The 16,927-nt window shown below is 37.2% G+C and overlaps 1 protein-coding gene across 2 annotated transcripts in view; it reads right to left on the bottom strand.

The window, feature by feature from the left end:
• The window catches only part of TBC1D22A (TBC1 domain family member 22A), a 164,516-nt gene that overhangs the window by 129,836 nt on the left and 17,753 nt on the right, over positions 1-16,927 (bottom strand). For both annotated transcript variants that reach the window (XM_027892147.1, XM_027892148.1), the window contains exons 5-6: positions 6,451-6,521; positions 1,127-1,255 (exon numbers count right to left, since the gene is read on the bottom strand). In XM_027892147.1, coding sequence (XP_027747948.1) covers positions 1,127-1,255; positions 6,451-6,521 — 200 coding nt within the window. The remainder of the gene's footprint in view (positions 1-1,126; positions 1,256-6,450; positions 6,522-16,927) is intronic.

Genomic DNA, 16,927 nt, shown 5'->3' with positions numbered 1-16,927 from the left:
TAAAAGGAACCAACAGCACACTTTCTAAACAACACAATACTTAAAGTAATTCTATTATTTTACAGTATTAGTTATAATCCTCTTGTATTGTTATTTTTGGAATTTTTACTGTATTTTTAAACACACATCCAAAGCTTTAAGTCATTGTTAATCTAGCAAAGAGGAAAAATAAAAAAAACACATATATTCGTATTCATTTTAGGATCCTTACATCACATTTTAATTATTTGCAAATTAGGGTCATATTGGTAATACTCATTACCTCAGGATAATTACAAGTAATTTCATACAACTGCTTCTGTAACGTCATGTTCAACTGCCACTGTCATAGAATTATAGATCTTCTAGGTTGGAAAAGACCTGTAAGATCATCAAGTCCAACCGTTCAAAGATAAAAACAGGGTTTAACACCTATTTTAATATATTGGACAATCAAGAAGAGAGCACAAAAATACCAGGATTTCTAAATTTTTATTCCAACCTTTGCAAAGGAGTTTTATGCAACAGAATCCTAAAGTGATGATTTGGGGCTCCATACACAAGTACCTTATGTTAGTGATGCTATTTCTTGCTACTAAAGATCAGGTTTGAAGCTGAAAGAAAGATCTCAGCCTCTTCTTCAGGAAGGTTAAAGTAGTATTGTTTGGTCTATACTTAGTGTAGCAAATTATTCATTTCAATACCAAACTTGAAGATAAGTTATCTGCTTATTTGGGTGGGCATAACTGTTTGACACCCCTATGCTTATTGCACATCATACACAGTTTCAACTTCTTAAGCAAAAGTATGGAGCCAGTAAGAAACAGTCACCGTTGTAGTTTCCCTGTCCATCCTCACTCATTTGAAGGAAGGTCTGAGTGGGAGATTACAGATTTGAAAACACTGCTAATCTTAAACAAAAAACCATGGCATCACTAAAGCTGACATTAAGAGGAAACCACTATTTTGAATTTCAGACCAAACTGCTTCATATTCTTGCTTCTGAGATTTAGGAAAATTATTAGAGAGTTGTCTATCCAGCAAGATTAAAGAAACAGAGAAAAGCAGTAGAAAACTTCAAAAACAATCTCTTTAGATTCTTTAGGAGGTGTTCTGCAGGTAAAAGTCACTTCAATAGGTGTTCTACCTGTCTGTAGGTATCTTGGTGATTTTCATCATTTCTGGAATCATAGTATTGTTCAACAAATGCAAAGTACTCTTTGCGTTTTCTTTGTAAAGTGCTTTCTCTTCGGTCCACATTTGCAGGAAGATAGCCCTGAAAAAAAAAAACACAGTGACGTGAGGAGGGTATTACTCTTTGCCTTGCACACAAAAAGCACTGCTGGTATTTGATCACGTGACATAATTAACTGACGTAGTGCCATGTAGTCCTACACTGATCTGAATAATGCTTCAATAAACCATTTTTCATATCAGTCCAACTGGTACAAAAGTTCAGATAAAAATACCTAATAAAATCACTGGGGTTTTTTTGCATTTTTTTTTTTTTTTTTAGCAATTTCTTATCATGAATACTAAAATGATATTGACTTTAACTGAGAAAAGCTCAAATAAATCAGTTCAGGGAAATACAATGCCGTATGAGTTCTTCAATTTCTATGTGTCCAGTATTAGAGTAATTTTATGAAATTTTTAAACAAAATGCATATTAGCTCAGTTGCCTTTAAGTAGGGATTTTATACATTAGCAAATATGTTTAAAACATGGTTAAACTTGAAATACAATGAAGTATTAACTCAAAAGCTTTAAAAACATTCTAGCTATATTATCTCACTGTTTCCACTGAGAAAAAAAACAATTTCAAGCTTTCATTTCATCTCAGCAGGTTACTAAATGTTTCATCACAGAAAAAGAATCAGCAGCACCAGTTACTGGGCTCTTAGTTGTAAGACCACTAGATGCACCTTTCCTTAGTTGTTTCCCAAAAGCAATTTACAAATATTATCTTAATTTGCACATGATATGACACACAAAGGAAGTCATGTTAATAGATCTACAAGATCACACATTGTTGCATTATGTATAGAATAGATCTGAATGATTCTTCATTAAAGTCATTCATATATATATTTGAAAATCCCACTCTTCTCCCCCAAAAAAAATTTAAAAATTCATTCTTATTTTCTTCTTAAGTCCAGTTATATCATCATTTGTAGTATCTCAGTCTACTTTTGATTTAAAAAACAAGCTTAGGATACTATTTCAGCATTTTACAAAATGTAAATGTTACCGAATGTTCAGTTTATATATAAAGTACACTTATTAGAAATACCATTATTCATGTAAATGGCTACCAAAAAGTTTCCTGAATATTCACAAATAGCTGAAGCTTTCTTGTAAGCAACTTGCTTTCAAATGATCAACACTGACATCCCACAACACTGCAAAAAAAAAGCCAGTTCATATTTAACCTACACGGGCATCCAAAATAAATGTGGTGTATAAGATTAATTTTAAAGATGGATGGTTTTGAAAGAGATCTGGATATCCAAGATACTATAAGAAAAATCTAATTATTTACTATTCAAGTCAAATTAAAATATTGCTTGCCAACAATCCATAAGTTACCCTTCCACAATAACAGCTTTCACTATACTAATAATAATTAGTAAAATACAGAAATCAAACATGTCAGATTTAAGTTTCATTAGCAAAAAAAACCTTCATAACATCAAAAAAATCCTATACTAGAAGTGCAGCAATGTTTGCACTCGTACAATGAGCCACAGCTATCACAGGCAACTAATAAAAAGAGCAGATCAACTTGACTGTCATCACACAGCATGTGCAGGACAACCAGGGGATCAGTCCCAGCCAGCATGGATTTAGTAAGAGCAGGTCCTGCACTGGAAAAGGCTGCCCCAGGAAGTGGTTGAGTCACCATCCCTGGATGTATTTAAAAGACATGCAGATGTGGTCCTTAAGGACATGGTTTAATGTTGGACTTGACAGTGCTGGGTTAATAGTTTAATTCAATGACCTTAAAGGTCCTTTCCAACATAAAAAATTCTATGATTTTATATTAAAGGCATTGAAAATGTTATTCCTGTATACTTTAATTTCTTAGTTTATAATGACAATAGAATAAGTACAAACCATATTACATTCCAGATAACTTAAAAGGCAATTGCTTTCGCAAAACCATGTCTTTTAAGATATACTGGCTTGTGTTTGGTTCTAGGTACTTTAAACCATACCAGCTTCGCTTTTGCCTCAAGACTCTCTCTGACACTTAATATCCTGTCCCAATCTTTTGTATTAAGTTAGATTCTGAATTCTGATGCCTGTTTATTCTCAACAGTTGTGTGGTTTTTTCCCTGTAGGATATCTTAGCTGGTTGCATTAGAATTCACTTGTGAGATCAGATGTGATCGTTTGAAAGGCCCTGATACTCCCTCACCAAGTCTTTTTGCATTATTCTGTTTCAAAGACTGAATTAACCTTTCAATTCAACATGTTGTGTTTGCTGTTCAGTTTAAAAATAAGGTTTTATTTTTAAGAGTTGGAAAGCCTTGCAACATATCATCATTGAATAAACTGGTGGAGAGTTTAATCCCTTTATTCATTCATTTCCTCCAAAGGCTTTTGCAAACATATCTTTAGTTTTGTTACTCAAAAGAGAAATGAGCCTGGATAGTTCTGCTAGCTGTTTAGATACAATGTACCTAACATTTTTATTTAAAAATAAATCATGTAATTTTTATATATACTGTTACCAGTAGATATGCATAACATCAACAGATCCTGAGTATTATAGTGATTTTCATATGCTTTCCTTTAAAAAATGTATTCATCAAACATGTTAACATTGTTAACCTGTTGTCTATGCAATAAATATCTCAACTGATCAATTTCTTAAATAATTTTTAAAATTTCAATTTCCATGCTGATTTTACAAACAAGATAATTGCCATCTGCCTCAGACACTACCAATTGCACTCAATTCCCTGAAAAAGTTTGGGCTTTTTAAATAAGACTTTTGAATAATTCCAACACAAATATATCCAGTCTTAACTTAGCTCTAAACTATACTTTGGTTGTTTCTGTTTTCTGTCCTTTTTTATAACATTGCAACTGATCTTTAATCAAAATGTCACTTTTGATTTTCAAAAACACTTATTTCCCCAGGAGCTCCCAGTGCACTGTGTAGAATCACAGAAAGGCTTGGTTTGGAAGGGACCTTAAAGATCACCTAGTTTTAACCCCACCTACCATAAGCAGGGACACTTTCACTAGACAAGGTTGCTCATAGTTCCATCCAATCTGGCCTTAATACTTCCAGGGACTATCACACTACTCCCTCTTACCTGGGATGTACATAAATAATAGGTAAGTGTTAGGTTACCATTAGAAAAAAGCATGGTGGAGTTTATGACCACAAAAACTGAAAGCACTTTTTCTTCCCCACTTGGGAAAGAAGACGAAAAAAGATGCTGCCTTACAGTATAGAAAAGTAATTATTACTAAATGACTCATCTTTGGGTTTCCAAAAAATATCACATGAGGACCAATTAACAGATAAGAAATCATGGCAAGATTTTCTTAGAAAAGCTGAAAACTTTGAAAGTATTGCCATTTGGAGGTAGAAACAAAGAAACCAACAACAAAAGTCTTGCAGGTCTCTTATTAAAAAAGAAAAAACCCACTTATTTCCTTAAGTACAAAAAAAGTAACCTGAAGACAGTTTTTTTGCAGAGGTATGACAAGACAGAACAAGTTAAGAATTGAACTGAAACAGATCCTGGAGTGGTTAAAGCAACAGAACAACAAACTCTACACTTAAGAACTCCTCTAGACCAGAAATTTGAGAAACACTAAAAAAAAAATCAACTCATGAAATTAAATTGAGGCTCACGGAAAGCCCATGTTCTTACTAAAGAGCAAGAAGAGAGAGTTTACTTCATGTAAAAGTTATATTTTTTTAATTTGCATAATTCTTACTCTCTAAACCTCACTGTCAGTCTTCTGATTCAGAACTTAAACTATTCTTATGCTTTAGCTTTCTGTGTTTCAAAGTCAAGTTAGCCGTATTTTTTTTGAGTATTTTAAAACAGGCATCCCAAACTTCAAGAGAAAAAAAAATGCTCTTTTCATTACCAAAATCTCAGACAACTTTGGAAACAGAACTAAAATACACTGTAAGCTCCATGTTTAATTTCAATTACAGCAGGATATTTGAATATCCACCATTAAGCTGCATCTGCATTTAGCACTAGAAGGAACTAAGCTGCAAATTTAGTAGAACTCATCAGCAAGAGAGACTCTTTCAGTCACTGGAAATCAGTGTCAATCTGAAGTAAATACTTTGCATTCCCTACAGAATTATTCTATAAAAAGCAAAGCAGTTTAAGTCTACTCTCTGAAAAATTCAATAGTGTTAAACTGGTGTGTGTATAATTCAGAATTTTAAACAGTTCTTAACTGCATGAAGATTTGCTGAGAAAGTGTCTTTCATAACCTCTGGAGAGTAGACAGCACAAGAGTTCTGCTTCTTTTTAATACAAGCATCTTCGCAAGCCTTCTCCTAACCCCAGGCAGACAACAGCTAAAATGCACAACTGTTTGCCATCACAAGTACTATAGTTTAAAAGGTAGACATGAAAAATACTTCTATGAGGAAAATACTGTATTTTTGCAGGAGAACCATTTCAATTATAGAGCAAACACTTAAACTAAAAAAATCTTGTTCTGTAACACCAAACCCTGATAATCACAGATTCCCACAAGCTTCTTTCGAGTGTCCAACCGAAACACCTCTGTGTGCTGCTCCACAGTATTTCAGTCAACCTACTCTCAAGTTGCTGCCATTGCTGCAAAACCCTCTGGCGATTGGGCAAAGTTTAAAGAGCTCAGCCAGTCGAAGACTCACATTACAAAAAAGTGATTAGCTTTTTAATTAGATTGTCTCTCTGAACTGATTCACAGGTCTGAATCGTTCATCCTAAACCACTATAGAAAAATCAGCCAAAAAAACCTATAGATCCTATCATAGCTTCTCCTCAGTACATTGTTAATCCTTTCTTGCAGTTACTTTAAAGTGAACTCTGAATTAAGCCTTTCGTAAGACACTGATAGGCTTCATTTCCTCCACTGTGTGTCTATTCTCAAGAAAACTGTAAGAACGTTCTTGTCTTTGAACTCTCCACCACTCCATCAGAACTGGCTGAAAGAGGCCTCTGTTATCACACAAGCCTTTCTTTCATAGAAAGCCAGCCTGAAAAATAAAGATATGTAGCGGACATGATTTACTGCTACTTCTCATCCCTCTCCTTTCAATTTGATAGATTAAGCTTGAAACTGAGCAAAAGAACATAACTTCCAATTCAGCAACAGGACACAACGTTTTCAACTATCATTAAAGGATTACAACTCAAGCAAAATTATTTGCAATGCTTGAAAAAGCTACTATTACTAAATGCAAAGGAAGAATTGGAAAGAAATACAACTTACTGAAAGAAGCTTCCATGCAATAGGACGAACCTGTTTGGGAATGCCAGACCAACTCAACTTCCGCAGTTCATCTATTAAAAGAGAAATGTTTCATGAGAACCAGGGAATCTATCAATTAATATACACAAATATATTCAAATTAGCAAAAGGGTGTTCACAACAATGATCATGTCTTCTTAGAAAATCCAATGAAATCAGAAATATAGGGCAATCTTAATGACAACAAAATACTGGATACCTGGATACTGGATATCCATAGGAATAGGTACTGATGATAGGTACTGAATGTGATAAGGTAACTTTATGGAGTATTTCTCAGCATTAATTTTGAGTGTACATGCCTTACATTGTCTCACTCAGCAACTTACTATACAAATGTATTATTCTTCCACTATTTTTTGAGATACATATGAAGGGTATACAGTATACCAAGTCAGGTAAAGCAGTTGTAACACATTAGAGTCTACACAAAATGTATAGAGCAGCAGCATATGCTTTCAAAAATATTAAAAGGTTCACAGTACTTCTGCACACTATACATGGATGAAGGAAGCATGAAAGTGTGCTCATACACATAACCCCAAAAAATGTGGTGGTATCACAATAAATTTCTCACTTATTCTTCATCTCAAGGAGTTGAGAGACACTGGAAGAATATGGGATGATCAACGGATCGGTAACATTAAGAAATTATGACACTACTAGAGTTCGCTGTGAACCAAAGTCTCAAAGAAACAATGAAAGCAGCTCTTGTGCAGACTGTAAACACAGATTTAAGAGATAAATTGAACAGTAAGTCACAGGTTGGCATCATGAGTATGTTGTCACTGCAAATACAAGGATTCAATGGGAAAAAGATGAAATAAGCAATTGAAACAGGTTTAACTTATTGTCAGACTCCAGCTGTGATGATCAAGCACAAGCTGCCCAACAGGGACCCCCTGACAGCACCCGGTCACAAAATTTTACCTTTTTTCCCATTATTTGATCCTCTTTCTCCACTACACTTCTACTTCCTTTTCTCTGTCCCAATTTAACAAACCACTCCAATTACTTCTTGCCTTGATGGTCCCAGCTTTGCTACAGCTATACCAAACTTTGCTATTTCTGAAATGATTATCTTTGCACTGTTGGTCTTGTAACACTGCACTTTCCAAAGTGGCCCCAGTGCTCCTCTCCACACAATGGCACTGTTCAGGCATTTCTCACACAGTTCCCCCTTTACTACTCATGAAATCCCATAGGGTGCTATCTACAACTTCTGTCAGCTTCTCACACTGTGGTTTGTTACATATAGCAATTTCTCACATCATCTCCAGTAGTTCTGCACACCCCAGGGAGTTTGCTCAGCCTCCGAGAAGATTCGGTATTTGCTTGCAGTCCCACCATATCTGCAACAAGCTTCAATTCCAGCCATGATTTGACATCAAGCAAATCCCCAAGATACCAAGCACTAAATCATAACTAACACTATCACTGGTTATACTCTTTTAAGAGCCAAAAATGCAGGAATTGGTCAGAAGACGTAAAGGCAAAGTAAACATATAATATGAACAAGAGCAAGAAAATGGTATTTTGAGTAGTTTATGAACAAAAACAACAAAAAAAGAGAATGTCTGCTGTAACTAAACACATCTACAAATTATTTTTGTACTTCTATTCCACCCCAGAACATGATAGTTAGCTCCAGCTGGTTTAATAACAATGAAGGCCCCAAGTCTTCAAAGCAAGTGATTTCCAAATGTGCATCATCCTGCTCCACTCCTTCCTGTGCAGTATTTATGAACAAGTATGCTTTACTGGATCTGATCTATTTGTGTCTGGCTGAAAGGAAACAGATCTTGTGCATTAGTTTATTACTTTCTTACACAATCATTTGGGTACAGTTTCAAGTTTTGGCTACTGTTACACACAACCATACCATTCACAAACTATGTAATTAGTATAACAAGAAAATAGAAAATAAGTTGCAACTCAAAACTACTTTTATTATTTTCTAGTAACATCAATTGCTCATTCTCAACTCTACATCCAACCAAACTCAATCTAATCTTTCACTTTTCTGAGGGTTTTTTGTCCTCCCTTAACGAAATAACAATCTGTGCACAAACATGGGCCCCAAGCTCTAAAAGCAGACCATGTAAAGAGTAGGGGGGGAAAAAAAGCATGAAACAATCTACTGTCACAGTCAGAAATGTGGAGCATGTGATTAAATCAGTAACAAATCATCTTGTACAAAAATTCTACTTACTCCTAAGCAACTCATTTAAGGCCAAAGACGAGAACTACACAGACAAATCGGAATACAGCTTATTCTAGTAAACCTTTCTATCCTGTGGTGCTGCTGAGATTGCCTTCTGTGTTCAGAATCAAGCAAAGATAGTTTTGACAATGACAATTTAAATTACAGCACCATTGCAAATGAAACCTCTGCTTTGCATTTAGGCTAAATATAAACAACTGCTTGCTGAGCTAAGGCTTCATTCTTTGAAATTTAATGGTAATGGACAAATAATGTTGTACTTCTGCAAATTTCAAGAGAAATGTATTTTCCCTCCTGATGCTATTCTGCAACGAACATACGTTTCCTTAAGTTAGGGATAACTTGGGCTGTCACGTAATTCCAAATGATAACACACATACCCTATGGGACTGGGTTTCAAAGTACCCTTGTTTCTGGAAGGAAATCTCAGCACTGGACATGAAAGTAAAAACCAACGACAAAATATCTTTCTATTACAACATAGCACTTACTTGAAACAGATCCTCTAATTATCCATAACACAGGATGTGGGAGTGAATACATCCCTACATTCTTCTATGCTGAACACAAATATTTACATTCCTATGTCATAGCCTTATTCTCTCTGGGTGCTCTTTTAATACCTAGGTTGTCTGCTGGGCCCACAGAATCTTTGGCAATGTTCCTTCTCCCAAAATATTGGAGAAAAAGCATTTAAAGCTTGCTTTTTTATGTTTTCAAAGTTGTTTCTCCAACTCTCTTTTAGAGATGCTCCCACGCATTTGGCCTGACAGGGTTTATATTTTGCTCTACTCTCCTTATTTGATATAGAACTTTACCTTTGGACCGTATTTAACAACCTCCTATTGTATTTGATAACCTCCTCTGCTCTGTTGTCACATCATTCAGGATTGGTCTGAACTTTCTCATGGCTTTCGTTTCTGGTTTTGCTTTTGTTAAGTGGTACAGTAATTGCTTTCAGGACAGAAACTGTTAGACAGACATATGATTGCACATCTGAAAATTAAGAATCCAGAATTAAGTAAATTCTATCTCAAACCATTAGCCCTGGGTATGTGATAATTCTATTTCTTCACACTGACTGATACCCTAAATCACAGTCCTACAAAACTCCAGTATCTCAGACTATTCCAAAAAATCGTACAAAATTCTGGTTCTAACTTTTCAGTACAATGAGTTCAACTAGCATTTTGCCAGTGACAAAAAGCACACAATAAAACTGAAAGAGGTTATGCAAGAATTCTTACCAGGTGCAGTAGCAAACCTCAAAAGCACAGTCTGACCCTTACATGTCACTGTTGTTAAAGCATCACTTCATGTTATGCTTTCCTCTGATGGTTCATCACCAAAACAAGAGGAAAGAAAACAAGGAACCCTGTCTTTTCCAACTTCAATTACAAAAGCAGAGCAAAAGTCACGCCTAGAAGACTTAGCCTAACACTGCTACAGCAAAAAATAAAACTTATTCTGGTGATAAGAGAGAGAAGAAAATATTAAAGCATATACAGAGTATCATTTTTGATATACTCAAAAGACTGTCAGTGAAGTTAAATTTTAATAATGCTGTTAAAATACATTAATTACATGTACATTTTATTTTACATACATAGATAACTTTTACAGAAATTGTATTTGCTGTTTTTATATTTATATTTATATTGCTGTTTTTAAAATGGGCTTTATTCTTAGAAGTTATCCACCAGGTGACTTCATAAAAATCAAACGATAACACAAAATTGAAATACTTGCATTCCAGTTCTCAGGTTACATATAAGACATAGTCTTAAGTAAAAAAAGAGCTGGGGTTAAATCATTCTGACATTTTTATCTCATAATTAAAATACTAAATTCATAGAATAGTTTAGGTTGGAAGGGACCTTTAAAGGCCACCTAGCTCAGCAGCCCGGCAATTAGCAGGGACATATTCAACTAGATCAAGTTGCCTAGAGCCTCTGACCTTGAATGCTTCCAGTGATGGGACATTCACAACTTCTCCAGGCAACCTGTTTCACCATCCTTGCTGTAAAAAATTTCTTACTTACATCTAGTCTGAACCTACCCTCTTTCATTTTAAATCATCACCCCTTGTCATACCAAAACAGATTCTGTCCCCATCTTTATTATACCTTTAAGGATTGAAAGGCCACAACGATGTCTTATCAGTGCCTTCTCTTCTCCAGGCTGAACAATTCCAGCTCTCTCAGTCTGTCTTCATAAGAGAGTTGGTCCTCTGATGATCTTCATGGCCCTCTGGACCCACTCCAACAAGTCCATGTCACTCTTTTTCTGAGGACTCCAGAGCTGGATGCAGTACTTCAGGTGGGGTCTCACCAAAGTGGAGTAGAGGGAGAAAGGGGGAGAATCACCTCCCTCACAACCTGCTGGCCATGCTGCTTTTGATGCAGCCCAGGACACATTTGGCTCTCTTGTCTGTTCTGCCTCTCATCCATCAGCACATGCTCCCAGTCCTTCTCACCAGTTTACTGCCCAAATCCCTTCATCCCTCAGCCTGTATTGATATTAGGGGTTGCCCCAGCCAAGGTGCAGGACCTTTCACTTGCCGTTGCCTATCACTGAACCTGATAACATTCTGTCATGGTTTTGCTGGTTCTTAGAAACTAAGCAGGTATTTTTCCCTTCCCCCTGCCCACTTCGGGGAGGGATATTAAGTGGGCAGTTAAGTAACACAAAAGAAGCTGCCTCTTAGTTAATGGCCCTTAGAATCTTGTCTCCTGGGAAATGGGGGGGAGGAGTTCTGGCTGGTGGCTGAAGCTATAACAAGGTCAGAATGGAGGCTCGGTGGGGCTTTGTTCTCAGCCTGGCTGTCAGCTGTGGATTCTGCTTGGATTTTCATCAGAGAGGAACTGTTTCGGGAGGTTTTTTCCCCTTCCCCATTCCATTCTTTCTTAGCAGTGGTTCTTGTGCACATCAGAGGGAGAAGGAAAACTATACCGCATGAGTTGGCCAGCAGAACAGAGTGAGTTTTCCCATTAAAGAGGACTTTTTTTGTTGTTTTGTTTCTCTCACTCCTCTCTCTCCCCTTTCCCAGTGTGTGTGGGGGGGAGGGAAACCCATTTTCAGTTTTCTCCAACACACCCCGGAGGGTGTCACCCCACATGGCAACAAGCAGTGATTCCACAGCGCTCCCTGCTGACCAGCATAAAGAACTTCAGGCTCTGCATTTCCAGTGATCCAATAGCACCCCCTGGTGACTGGCACAGGACACTACAAACTCTGCATCTCTGGTGATCCAACAGCGCCCCCTGGTGACTCTAGTTAGAATTGCACCAAAGGGCACAACCTGAACTGTTTACTTTTTTTCCTTTTCTTGTTTATTGGTTTGGTTTGAAGGGGATTATTTCTGGGTATAGAAGTATTGTTTGGTTGTTTTACTTGTTTTCTTTTGTTGTTTCTGCCAATACACATACATCTTTTAATAAAGGGTTGTTATTTTTTTCTTTTTTCCACTTTTTTTTCCCCTGAATCAGAGCCTCTTAATTTCAGATTTACAGTTGCTTAGAGGGAGGAGTTTGGGTCTTCCTCATAACTTATCCTCAGCAAAACACCTGTGTCTCATTTAAACTGACACATTCCTATGATCCCACTCCTCCAACTTGGACAAGTCCCTCTGTATGATATCACATCCCTCAGGCGTGTCAACCACATGACTCAGTTTGGTGTCATCTGCAAATCTGCTGAGTGCACTTGATCCTGTGGAATATGACACTGATGAAGACACCGAATAGTACTGCTCTCAATATGGACCTGAAGGATGCCACTCATCACTGATCTCTGTCTGGACATTGAGCCATTGACCACTACTCTCTGGGTGTGATCATTCAACCAAGAGTCCACCTCTCTCCAATTTAGAGAAGGATTTTGTGGGGCACCATGTCAGAGGCTTTAGAGAAGTCCAAATACAAGATAGCTGTGCCTTCTGCTGTCTACCGATGTAGTCACTCCATTGCAGAAGGCCATAAGATTGTTCAGTAAGGACTTGCCCTGGGTGAACCCATGCTGGTTGTCCCAAATCACCTCACTGTCCTGCCTGTGGCTCCACAGAGCTTCTAGGAGGGTCTGTTCCATGATCTACCCAGCCTCACAGAGGTGAGGCTGACAAGTTGGTAGTTCCCAGGGTCCTCCTTTCCACTCTTTTTAAAAATTGGTGCAATGTTTCCCTTTTTCCAATCACCAGGAACTGCCATGACTTTTCAAGTATCATTGGAGAGTGGTCTGGCAATGACATCAGCCAATTCCCTCAGGACTCTAGAATATACCTCGTCAGATGCTACAGACTTATGTATGTTCAGGTTCCGCAGGTGGACACGATACAAGCCTAGGCAATGGCACAGGCTTGAGGAAAAATGGCTGGAAAGCTGCCTGGCTGACAGCCAGCTGAACTTCATCCAGCAGTGTGCCCAGGTTGCCAAGGTCAATGGCATCCTAGCTTGTATCAGCAATAGTGTGGCCAGCAGCACTAGGGTAGTGATTGTCCCTCTGTAATCAGCACTGAGGAGGCTGCACCTCAAACCCCATGTTTAGTTCTGGGCCCTTCACAAAAAGAAAGGTGTTGAGGTGTTGGAGCATGTCCAGAGACGGCAACAGAGTTGATTAAGTCTTATGAGAAGCGGCTGAGGGAGGTGGGGGTGTTCAGCCTGGAGAAAAGGAGGGTTGGGGGGGACCTTATCGCTCTCTATAACTACCTGACAGGAGGTTGTAGCGAAGTGGGTAACTTCTCCCAAGTAATAGGGCAAGAAGAAATGGCCCTAAGTTGTATCACGGGACGTTTCAATTGGATATGTGGAAAATTTTCTTCACCAAAAGGGTTTTCAAGCACTGGGACATGCAGTTCAGGGAAGTGGTTGAATCACCATTCTTGGACGTATTTAAAGGAGATGAAGATATCATGCTTAGGGACATGGTTTAATGGTGGAATTGAACTCAATGATCTTAAAGATCTTTTTCAACCTATATGATTCTATAATTTTCTTACGGTATGAGGTACTTGGCTACCCCAGTCCCCGCCTTAAAGTCCATCCACTCGGGAAATGTGGAAAAAGTGGATGCCAGTGAAGACTGAGTCAGAAATTGTGCTGAGTACCTCAGCCTCCTCCTCATCTGGCAAGACCGGTTTGCCAGCCTTGTTCATGGGGGGGGGGTACACTTTCTTTGACCTTTCTTTTTTAAGTGACATACCTGTAGAAGCCCTTTTTTGCATCTCTTGCCAAGTCCAGCTCCAACTATGCCTTGGCCTTCCTGACCCCCTTATACACAAGGAGGCAGTATTCTTATACTCTTCCCAGGATACCTGTCCCTGCTTCCACTGCTTGTCTAAATTCTAGTCTGTAGGCTGTGACAGTATTGCAATTTTTTTACCCGATTTTTTTTAGCTTTTCTTTTAAACATCTCATTCTTCCCTATTCCTCCCATGTTTCCTACTGAATGTGTGTTAAGTACATTCATATTTTACAGTACCTTGCAATAGAAACTCCATTTGAGGCTGAATTTTCTCCACATAACACATGATAAAAACTTTTTTTAAGTTTCACATTGAGCCAATACTTAGCATACAGCACGGTCAAGTGAACGAATGTTAGAAATTAATTTGTTTAGAGTACAAGAGCTACAAAAACATATGAAATGCCTGATAGAAATCAGAAGCTCAACTTAAGAGCAAGTAAGTCCACAAAGATGTCACACAAAGAAAAAACTATTTGAATACACCTCTAAAAACAAATCTTCTGTCCAAGAAACAGAAGCAAATGAGATGCTTGATAGAGGTGCTGATGTTATAAAACAGCCTTAACATGATAAAAATCAGGACAAGACGTCAACTCACACAACATCCAGTGCTCAATCCTTCCTGGCAAGCAAGAAAGAATGCCTCGTTTATCTCCACATGCCTGAGTGTCAGGCCTTAAAAGCTGCTGCCACCAGTCCCATGTGGCTCCTACTGTCAGAGAAGCTCAAAACCTGGAACCCATCTCAGAGCTTCAAAGAGACTGAAGAGTTGTCACCTACACTCAGAGATGCCAGATCTTCACAAAGAGGAGGCAGAGAGAGAGAGAGGCAGACCAGAAAAAAAATCACTACTTTTCTAACTTCTGTCTGTTTTCTATATGAGGAATCTGTTCTCTTCAGCTTGTCCACAAGCATGTTTTCATTTCCTTCCTCACCTCAAAATCTTTTGCCTTCCTCCTCTCAACATGTGTAATTATTCCCATGGATTCACAAAATGAAGGGATGAATGCCAGCTAATGGAAAGAGATGCCAAAAATAACTTGTTTATTTGTTTTGTTTGGTGCTTTTTATTTGTTTGTTTTGTTATTTGCGGGTTTTTTAATACTCACAGCACAGCATCTACACTCAGTGTCATAGACATGTCTTTTATTCCCCAAATTAGATCTTAGATATTAGACTGTTCGATTTTGTTTTTAATAAAGGCAAACAGGAAAGAATGAGGAAATTAGAGGAAAATAAGGAACAAATCTAAAGGTACCACACTTCTGCTATGTAGGGTACAAATAGACTCCAACCACACAGTAAGTTTATTAACTTCTATTGCAAATAATGCAGTAGTATGAAAGTACAGATGAGAAAGTTTCAAACTTTAAAATTGCTGTCTTGTAAAAACACACTTGACTATGTACGCTGACCTCACAGTTTGCAACACTTTAAATTGAGGTGTCAAAAAATTCATCCTCAACCAAGACATTAGGAATAGCAAGGAAATGTGCTTGTACTTATATTTGAAACTTGACCTCTATTTATTACCTAATTAATCTCTAAACTATTTGTCAGTGGCTGAAGTATTATATTTTCCCTCCTCAAGGTATAATTTCAATTTATTGTTATTAGAGTAAATCCTTCCCTTGTAGATTTCCCAAGGAATTAGACATCCTAGTTATGAGCTAGAGAGCATGCTCTCAAGCACAGGATTTCTACAAAAGAATTTTAATAACACCTACAAATCATACGCACATTTTCAATCAAAATAGCACTGCAAAAATATCTTCGCTTCACTACAATTAATGTTTTCTTAAAATTCCAGAACAATTATTTTGAAAAGGAGTAGTTGTAAAACCTTCTATTTACAGACATTACCACTTGTTAAAAATGTGAGCACTGAACAAGTTGAAATTAGGCAGATCCAAAACAGTATTTGTAAAACGCTATCTGTGAACTCTGTCCAAGACTGAAAGGATACTTTCTGAAGAACCAATTTGAACCTCAATCGTTATTCTTTCAATTGTCTCATAATTTGATATAATTCTGTGACCAATGAGTATGAAAATATGTACTAATCCTCACAGATTTTAGACAAAAAGTAACTCAATTTGCTCGCACTAGCCAACTGCCACTTCTGCTTAGGAGACAGCAGTTCCTTCTCACAGAAACATTGTTGGGTTAGGATATCTTATTATGAAGGCATAATGTGGTAGGATACTGCTTCAAATTGATACAATTAATTTAATTTTGGAAAAATTTCTTTTATCTACTTTACTACAATACCTTTAGATATACATTTCCTCTCTGAAGAAAAAAAGTTTAAAGAAATCACTTTAACAGAAATCTTAGGACAGTATCCTTTTCCTGCAGTAGATTTAAAGATTCCTCATAGTCCATAAATATTTCATGGGGCATTTTACAAAGAAAACATTAATTTACCAGCCTTCTAACCCCACAAGCAATTACTAGAGCTATTAACCACTACGCCTAAAACACATTAGGGCAAAGAACTAAGTCTACAAGTATTTTTCTTGGAACTACAAGCTTCTAATTCTATCCATTACAAATAAATAAAAAATATGTCAAGAAATATTAGAGGACTTCAAAATTTCTCTGTATGTATTATTCATTTCTGATACAGCTGTTATTTCATTGAGATCACTGTAAATGGCTACATGAAGTGATGGCCTGCATGAACAACTCCACGACAGATATGATAAACTAGATTTACATGTTTTATGTTCCTATAACATAAATTCCCTGGATATTTTAACCATACAAAGCTGGAAAATTCTTTCAAGAGCACAGATGCACAGAACTGCAGCTCCCCCAACAGCATGTTATAATACAGGCAGCACATATAGAAAATAGCTTTAATAGAGGGCTTGTTATTACTATGGCAACCACAGCAACTGGTTTTCAAAATGAGTAATAGCTCTGTTAGGCACTTCATTAATTTATTTTTTTTTTAAATCAAACACTGCC

This window comes from Empidonax traillii, unplaced genomic scaffold (assembly GCF_003031625.1).
Source record: "Empidonax traillii isolate 1590-97213 ecotype Southwest subspecies unplaced genomic scaffold, ASM303162v1 scaffold339:size995844, whole genome shotgun sequence".
Classification (NCBI taxonomy): domain Eukaryota; kingdom Metazoa; phylum Chordata; class Aves; order Passeriformes; family Tyrannidae; genus Empidonax; species Empidonax traillii.
The sequence above is the reverse complement of the archived record's forward strand: the minus strand, read 5'-3'. Positions and strand labels throughout refer to the sequence as shown.